This window comes from Malania oleifera, chromosome 8 (genome assembly GCF_029873635.1).
Source record: "Malania oleifera isolate guangnan ecotype guangnan chromosome 8, ASM2987363v1, whole genome shotgun sequence".
NCBI lineage: Eukaryota > Viridiplantae > Streptophyta > Magnoliopsida > Santalales > Ximeniaceae > Malania > Malania oleifera.
In genome coordinates this window covers 96,733,968-96,743,583 of record NC_080424.1, presented here as the reverse complement: position 1 = coordinate 96,743,583, position 9,616 = coordinate 96,733,968, and the positions used below count along the sequence as shown (strand labels likewise).

General features: G+C 33.5%; 1 protein-coding gene and 1 non-coding gene across 2 annotated transcripts; one reads left to right on the top strand and one right to left on the bottom strand.

Moving 5' to 3' along the window:
- Positions 1-2,359: 2,359 nt before the first annotated feature.
- On the bottom strand, positions 2,360-2,432 carry TRNAA-AGC (transfer RNA alanine (anticodon AGC)). The gene has a single exon. It is a non-coding gene; the product is annotated as a tRNA-Ala (tRNA).
- Positions 2,433-2,791: 359 nt separating this feature from the next.
- LOC131163031 (uncharacterized) lies at positions 2,792-3,623 on the top strand. The gene is made up of 2 exons (XM_058119730.1): positions 2,792-3,031; positions 3,399-3,623. Exons 1-2 carry the CDS (start codon positions 2,832-2,834, stop codon positions 3,532-3,534), a joined length of 336 nt encoding a protein of 111 aa, XP_057975713.1. The 5' UTR covers positions 2,792-2,831; the 3' UTR covers positions 3,535-3,623.
- The last annotated feature ends 5,993 nt before the right edge of the window (positions 3,624-9,616 follow it).

The following is a 9,616-nucleotide window of genomic DNA, read 5'->3' as shown; positions in this document are numbered from 1 at the left end:
GTGTAGGGACCTAGAGTCATTCTATGGTCTTTGAGTTTTGTAGTTTTTACATACATGAAATGCACCAATTATTACAGACCATTCCTACTTAAATATTACAGACCCAAAATGATAAATATAAATTACAACACAAAACAATTTTTAGGGTCTTTGTCTTCTTCAAGTCCATGTGCGTGCACCATATGATACTTCTGATTGGTCATGCACACAAACTCATTAATCATTAAATATCAGAGTATTTGTCATAATCAAAACGGGATATGACCAAATAAGGTCAACAATCTCCCTTTTTTTTACGATGACAAATATTTACCTACTTCCCCCCCTTTTGGCAAAAGTAAAAAAGGCCTAAATAAACATTTAAGCATATAGACAAATAATCATCTAAATACAGGAAATGTTTGGGAAAAAGGTTTTTTTTTAGAAAATTTGACAGCATGCCATTTGAAAATAGAACATTTCCCAAAAATTTCTGTATGCAAGTGACCTGATTGAGTAAAATATTTTCAAGATATACGCAAGTATGTACTCAAACAGTTTAGTATTCTCAAAACATGAAATAGAAGTATAACTTTTAGTCATTCAAGAGATAGAATAGTCATATAATGCAAAATGAATGACAAAGATAACTTCCCCAATTTAGCACACAAACAACACAACTGGTCATTTAAATGATTTAAATGACATGAAAAATAGAATTAAACCATAAGTATGCACAAACCATTTCAATTGACACAAATCATAAGACGACCCGTGACAGATTTGAGTTAAAAGCACACGACATATAATACCAAAAAGGAAGTTTGAGCATAAACATAGTCTAACCAGTTCGCATGCATTTTAATGTGTAGTTATAGAACCAGTCATGCGACTTTAACACATATATGTATATAATAATAATGATGAGGCAAGAGAAAAAGTTTGAGTTTTGAAAATAGTTCTAGCCATAAAGTATTACAATAAATACATATGTATATATATAAATATATATCCCCTTTGATATTTCCAAGATGTACTGGGGGGTTGCTTGCTGAAAAAGAAGTTTTAATTTAATGCAAACAAGTAAAAATTTTTTGGTTTGATAATGAGGCACAAACAAAAGTATAACTAGAAAAACCAACCATAAAGATCCTAAAAATATCAGACAATTCAAAACACGGATCATATGGCTGCACAACTAACTGTGGCAAAACAACATATTTCAACATAAAAATTTTCAATATAACCATTTTATTCAAGCACCCACATTTGATTCAACATCATATTTAAGCTAAAAATTTTGTGAGCATAATATGATAGACGTTTTAATCTTAGAAGCTCCCCCTATCAATTTGAGTTATAGCTTAGATGCGATAAGTTGCTTATACTAAATAGAGAGTTATTTCATTATGCCTAGTTGTATAAGTCATCATTTTAAAACCTTTAACATAACTACACTGGATATTTAGCTGATTTATTTCAAATATGACAACCAGGATAGTCTCCCTAGAATCTTCAAAATGCATAAGAGAATATATATATTAAGCCATGAAATAAAACATATAATCGAGAACAATCCATATCTAAATATATAACTTTAAGAGCTGGATATGATGTTCAAGATTCTTAAAAGAGCCTCAATATTTAAAATTCAAAGCATGATGCAAATGAGTTCTTTATGTTCCTTTTCTATGGATGAATCTTAGTCTTTCTAAATATTTGATGATTATGTTAGGATGAAGTTTAATTATATATTTTTAATTTTTTTATTTAATAACATTTACTTTACATTCGCCACTTTTAAAAAATGAAGTACTGATAAAATCTAAATATTTTTTTTATATACAAAACTCTATTCTCTTGAAACAAATAAATTTAAATAAGTTAGAATGTTTATTATGAAAAACTTTTACCCTCTGCTCATATTTCTTTTTATTATTTTTCATTCAATAAAGATATCTTAAGTTTTAATGAAAAAAGTACTGTTCAAAAAATTAATTTTAGTTGTCCAATATTAATTTAAAAAAAATTCACTCGTAAGTTGTGATAATAAGTGATAGCGATTGTATAATCACCCTCCCCAATTACTATTATTCTTACAATGAAATTTGAATATCAAATTCATATTAATTAAAAATACATTCTAAGTTAATTGTTAACTAATATTTTAGAAGGATATTTTAAAAATTCAGAAATATTGTGGTAAAATATTTGCCAATCTCATTTTTATTAAATCAAAATTATCGTTTCTATATAAAAAAAAATTCTTATTGTAAAAAGAGTTATTTTATACAAGAATATATTAATCATCATTAAAATATTTTAGACTAAACCAATCTAATTTTAGCATATGTTAAAAAATGTTGAAGTTGGAAGAAAGTGGAGATGCGGGGTATCGATCCCCGTACCTCTCGCATGCTAAGCGAGCGCTCTACCATCTGAGCTACATCCCCGTTGATGCCTCTCGACGAGTGTTATAACAGAAGATAATAGACAAAAGCCTTCCGGACTGTCTGCGATGGTGATTGGTGATGTGGCCTCGCTCGGTCAGAACCCTGAAGCGTTGACGAGTCAAACTTCATTTTCTCTAGGGCAAAAAGGTAAATTACTGAAAAGGTTAACCAGACCAAATTTCTGCACGTGTCGCTCCAAACACGGGAAAACTAGACTTCCCCAAAAAGCACAAGCCTTTTAAATTACCAAGAAATAGGATCCAAGAGACACGTGTATGCCCACGAATCCCTCCTTCTAAATCTCAACGGCCGAGATCTGTCGCCCTTCACCATAATCCGGTTCTTTTTCAGTTTCTTTATTCAGGGTTAATTTATGGGTCGTAAAATCTTAATTTGGGGATGGAAGACAGAGCAGTGGTTTTGGTATTGTCGTTGGTGCTGTTTTCTTCAATCCGGTCGGCGGTGGGTTCGGACAATGTGGTAGACGAGCGGCAGCTGATGGCGGCGAACTTCTCTTGGTCCGCCGATGGTGCGGCGGAGGATACCCTCGATGCCGTTGCCGCCGAGTCATGGACCGCCTGGGCCAACCATAAGCTACAGTAAGTTGACGCCCCAACAAAATTTATAAAAAATTGGTGCTTGATTGGATGAACCGTGAACGGTTGGATTGTTCATTGGTCCTCCTGTTTGGCATCAAATTAAATTAAGACTCTGCAGAGATCGATTGTGCAAGGAAACTTCCAAACATTTTAAGATTTTTTTAGCTGTCGAATGCTTTTTTGAAAATTTTAAAGAATCATAAAAATACTACCTTGTTCTAAAGTTATTCAGACTTCGTGTAGAATTTGAAAGGCATGAAGGAAAAAAAAAAAAAATGTGAAGAAATTTATTGATAGCTTTTTCCTAAACTTAATTTCTATGTGATCTTGGGCTTGACTTGCATTTTTTACTGTTTCTCGTGTACAGGATGATCTTTAGCCATGTCGACTTCTTCAGACTAAGCATTTATTTGTGCCAACCAATCTCCACAGTTCTCCTCAACTTGCTATGGCTGTATCTTCGCTTCCTACCTAGTCCATTCAACTTCGGCATTATTGTTTAGGACATGTTTCTTTACTCATTTTCTGTGCTGCAGCCACAAAAAGTGAAAAATTGAATTTCTCTATACTACACCATTTGATTCGATTTGAATTTCTTGTGAGTGGGGCTGTCCTGACGTTCTTCCACTGTGGTTCTGAATTTTCTTTTTGTTTGATTTACATTGTCACAAGTTTGTTAAATGAGCAAACTGTCTTTAATTAAGAGGAAGAAAATAATGGCAACTTAGTAAAAAAATTCAGTGTTGAAAACGAATTGAAACACCAAGCATTAAAAGCACAATCGGACAAAACTTTGTAAAGCCTAACGATGTAACTTACATTTCACACGAAAACTTCCACGACCACAAATTTTCTGAACGCTTCACCCACCATCGTGCGCAGTCTAAAAAGTTATGATATGAAATTAATGAGTTTAATATACAATGCTTGGATGTATCTTACTATGATGCAAATTACTGTTTCTTTGTTAAAGATTGTTTGCTAGCCTTTGTATAATAGTTGGAAACTCAGTGAACTAGATACATCTGATGGACACAACACCTTTACGGAATGTTTGAGAGGGAACTTAGATTTGAATTATTGGAGATTTGAATTTTAGATAAGATGTAGTATAAAAGTATATTGAAATTTGTTGCTATTCACACAAATTTAAATTCAAAACTTGAATTCAATGCTCTTAAATATAGTGTCGTGTTGTACTTTTACCCAAGGTTCAATACACTAGAATGAAATTAAAAATTATATGAGAAATATGTAAAATTGTAATGACTAATTTCATTTCATTTCACTTTTGTGCATTGAACAAAAGGTAAATACTTTGATCTGATTAAAGGGCATATTTTTTTTTTCTTTCGTGATGAGTTCAAAAATGTCATCTCCTTCTTTTTCTGTTGCTTCTCTCTCTTTTGTGGACCAAGGATTCTCTCCTGTTGGGAAAGTTCATGACAACTAGTATGGTGGATAAATCTTTTTCCAAAATTAATTATGTGATGAGTTAACCAACCAACAATAATAATAAATCACACACCACAATAAGAACACCACGATTTTTAACGTGGAAAACCCCTCCAATGTGAAGGATAAAAACCACGGGACCTGTAAGACCCAATAAAATTTTCACTATAATAAAGGCAAAAATTACAACACTATAATCACCAAAAAAGCTCACAAACTTAGAGCAAAAGGATTCCCAAAAAAATCGCGATAAAATAAGAATGAGCAAAAAAATCAAGAAAGACCTCCAAAGCTCTAAAATAGATCTCAAAGCTCTGAAATCAACAGTATAATCACCAAGAAGTCACCCGAACGCAGTTACTATCAGTACTACAAAATCAAGTCTTCCAAAGCTCTGAAATAGATCTTCACCGTCTAGATCGAAGGTTGACAAATCCCGAATGTGCTCTCCAAATTTTAGTAAAATAGAATCACAAAAGGCTTTCTCGATCATCGAGTTTATGACGCCAAAGAAAAGAAATAGCAGACGAGAGGTAGGAGAAAATAGATTTTGATCTTCAAAGAGAGTATAAAGATGAATAAGAATGAAAGAATTTTCAACAAGGCTTTCCAAGTATCTCTCTTATTTTCTCCGAGTGTATAGACTTGGTATTTATAGGCAAATTGGAGATATAACCGTTTTATGACCGTTGTGGTATTAAAATATGAATAAATTTGAAAACTAACTGTTTTTCGACCGTTGGGGGTGCTTTCTGCGCAAACACCCTTTAGTTTTGAATACATAACTTTTTCTTTACAACTCCAAATTGGAAGTTTTTGGTATAAAATATCACAACTTTCATGTTAAACACTTTTTAAGATAAGGAGTTTTTGATTAATAAAATCATTCATCAATGAGACAAAAGAAATATGAAGGGAATTTTTCTATTGTGAACATTCTTTAGTATTCTGTACATAACTTTTACTATATAACTCCTAATTGACCGTAATTGGTATCAAAAGAAAGTTAAGGGAAAATAGCACAATGTTTATGTTGGACACTCGTTAAGATAAAGAGTTATTGATAGAAAAATGTGCTCATCAATGCGATGAAGAAACATAAAGGAGTTTTTTGAAAAAAAAAAAAAAAACTTATGTTGGAAAAATTATTTTCATGAAAAGTTTATGTGCCTAACATCAATCTAAGGTCTTGGTCATTTTGTGAGAGCTTCAATTCAAATCATATGATTATGCATGTACAAATTGAAACCTAATTACTATTACAACTTAAAGAATAAATAAAATCTTTATGCTTCTACTCCTTAATACTTCATAGAATACATCATAATTTGTGCTTGATTAGGCACTCTTTGGTTTCCATCTTGCATTTCTCAATTGAACCTTCTGCATCGCAAATCTGTTCAAATACTAAACGCACAAATGAGATATTGTGATTTGTCATAATCAAAATAGGGATCAGACTCAAAAAGTAAACATATTGCCCAAAAATTCTATTTAATCAAATTCTTTCAATTTAACTTAATTCCAAAATATTCCTAAAAATCTAATATAATCAAATCCTGCAGTTTAATTTAATCTCAGGATATTTCCAAAAATTTAATATAATCCAATTCTACAGTTTAATTTAATTTCAGAAATATTTCCAAAAACCTAATATAATCCAATACTAGAATTTAATCGGTTAAAATTTTAAAATAACAAACATAATTTGTATTCCTCACCTTAACCTTGGAGTAGAGTTTAGGATCTCCAAATAAAAAATTTATTCTAATTAAAATGACGAGAATTGAAACTGGGACCCTAATATCGCGTTTAATCGTCAATTTAACTGAAGATTTGAAAGAAATTGAGCAGAGAGAGAAAGAGTTACTTTATTCTTGGAGTGGTGCCAACGACAAATCCACCCCGGTTAAAATGTTGGTGACTGAATTTGGAACTCAAGGATACTTCCCATTTTTCAATCGGCGCAAATTGAGGAGAGAGAGAGGTTGAGGAGAGAGAGAGAGAGAGAGAGAGAGAGATGGAGTGAGCGTGGGGGGTTCAATTGGTGAAATTGCAATCTGAACTTTAAGCTTAGGAATCTTAAGTTTATATACTTATATATATATATATATATGTATATATCACTTATCCTTATATATTTATATATATAACCATCATATTATTTAATTTTATTTTAATAATATTTAATTAATTAATCTTAAATTATTTTTTTTAACATTTCCATACATATAATTTTCTGGAATGTTACACATATCCTCTCATATCAACTTTTGTTAGTATTCAAATGAAAGTGTAAAAAAATAATTTTTTTCCTAATTATTTCTTCAACGCCCAAGCTAATTTCCTATACGTGATGTGGCTAAAAGATTTTTTTACCCTTTTTATCGTTATTTATATAATGCCTTTAATATATATATATATATATATATATATAATTTTTTCCTTAATTATATGCAATGAAATTCAACCATCAATTTTATATCTATATTAAATTGAAATAAAAATAACAAATTTTTGGATCTCATTGCCTTAATATTTACATTTTCCATCAAATTTCCTACTATTTTACTTGTGATCAGAAAAAAAAAATATGTAAAGTATATTTCAAATAATAAACAAAAAATCTTGCAACATGCGTGTTGAGAGTTGAAGGCATAATTGGGAAAAAAAAAAAAATCACTTAGGAAGCTAGTAGCTAGTGAGGGTTGTGGGCATAAGTGGAAAAAAAATTTATTTTTTAAACTTTCTTTTGAATACTAAAGTTGACATAGGTTGTAACATCCTGCTTAACTTATCATATAATAAACATAAATAATAATAATATTAACCCGAACCCGTGAGTAGCGGGGATAGCCTGACATGAACAACGGAAACCTAAGCAGCAGTAAAAATAAATTGCATCCATCAAACCATTAACTACATAATACCAGAGTCTACTTCATTCTCAAAATACAGAATTTATATACAACCTCCAAAATATCAAAATAATCCTAGGATCATACAACAAAATCTACTGATCCTAATACATAATCTTACCCTCCTAGTGGGGTATATCACTAAGCTCAACGGCGGCCACGACCCGCCGGTCTCTCAGGATCTCTTGAAAAATCATTTAATATTCGGGGGTGAGACACTTTTCTGTAAGGGAAAATAAACTAAATACAGTTGTGTGGCAACATGAATATATAATGCTGTTATACATATACAATACATCTCATATATCTGAAAACATTCATCATAACATACTGAATCATCATACACTTTCATATTTGCTAATAAATCATATCGTTCATAAAACATCTATTATAACTGGTAATACTGAAAACATACCCAGGATGAATAGCTAGCTGGTGTCATGTATTACCCCCCATGACGGGTTGTGTAGCCCGAAGGCAGGACCCGACAATGGCTGGCTGACCACTGCTGAGTCAAAAATATCTGTAAGTATGATGGACCCTCCATACCCTGGTCCGGACTGCCAGGTGGACGTCTACAACTCTACACTGAAAGCCACCTCGACTATCCATCTCCCACCCCCTCGTGGGGAGGTTAGCACAAGTCTAAACATAGATATATGATCTATACATATATTGTAAGAACCCGAACAATGATAAATGAGTTTAAATAAATAAAAGAGGGACAAATTGGGAATTTGGCAGATTTTGTCGACGAAGCTAGATTTCGTCTACGAAGGCCATGCATTTCTTGTTGATGAAATTCAGAGACTAGTCGACGAGGAGAAGCCGAGGAGTCTCAGAAAAATCGGAGATCCCAGATTCGTCGACGAGGCCACCAATTCATCGACGAAGTTAGTGAAAGATTCGTCAACGAAGGCACATTTCGTCGACGAAGTTGCCCAGGTCAAAGGGCTATAAATATGATTTTTCATTACTTCTTCACTAAGTACTCAATCCTATCTCTCTCTCTCTCTCTCTCTCTCTCTCTCTCTCTCTCTCTCTCTCTCTCTAGAACTCTCTTTACACTCCTTCTTTCTAGATTTCTTTGCCGATCGTTGAAGGAATTGGAAATCTGAAGTTACCACGAGAATCGTGGAAGGATTCTCTACAATTTCTACAGATCGGAATCTCGTTTCAAAGATTTTTGGGTTTTGGTGAAAAATCGAGGTAAGGTTCGGTTTTCATTTCTAATCCGATAGTTTTGTAGGTAACAGTGTCGTGAGCATATTTTGTATTGTGATTTGTAGGTTTTGGAACTCGGTTCGTTGTTTAGGGGTCTTGGAGTTCTGAAATTTGCTTTTCAGGAAGAAAGGTAAGGGGAACTATGTTTATATTGGTTATTTTTAAAATCAGACTTGGTGGAACTGTGGTCCACGGTCCTGTGTGTGTTTTGGCTACTCATTTGGGGGGATTTAACAGGGAAAACTATGGGTTTTTTATTATTACAGTTTTGGGAAAAAGGGGGCAACGGGTTGAATCCTGGGTTTTGTTGAAAACCGAGTATATGTGTGATTTATACTGTGATATTGGGATAGCCATATCTTGACTTGTTTAAACTGTATTTGTTTAAAAACCCATGATTTAGATTACCAAATGGGTGTGGTTTGTTTGGTTATATGAGCATGCATGTGTATATGATATGTTGAAATGCTAGTAGGAACTGGGTTTCGAAATTGTTCCAAGTACTAAGAGTGTCCGGACCTATATTCGAGGGCGTGTGTTTATCGCCTGCCACGTAGGTAAGAGTGTCCGGCTCTATATCCGAGGGCGTGAGCCTATACCGGCAGATCAGGCTGAAGGGTGTGGATCCACCAGTTAGTGCCGGTACGATGCCATGGGAGTCGAGAACTAGCCATGTGTTGGTGGCGCCATGCTTTGCAGGTTGGCCTGGCCAACGCTGGATTGTCACGGACCGGCTTCGGGCCGAAGGGTGTGACGACACCAGGATTACTAATCATGTGCATATGTATGTGTATGGGTGCATGTATGCATTGTGGAAATTAGTATTGGAATGCATTTAACTGCGTGTATGTTGCATCATGATAACACTCAAATGTCACACACCGATATAACCTGTGTTCTTCCTTACTGAGAGGTGTCTCACCCTTACTGTACATATATTTTTACAGGTCCTTTGAGTTACCGGAACTAGCGTCCTGGTGTAGGGAGC

Excerpts from the sequence above, each read along its gene's own strand:
- LOC131163031 (XM_058119730.1), top strand. The coding sequence starts at position 2,832 with ATGGAAGACAGAGCAGTGGTTTTGGTATTGTCGTTGGTGCTGTTTTCT. Across the intron at positions 3,032-3,398 it reads TGGGCCAACCATAAGCTACA|GATGATCTTTAGCCATGTCG; the intron begins GTAAGTTGACGC and ends TCTCGTGTACAG.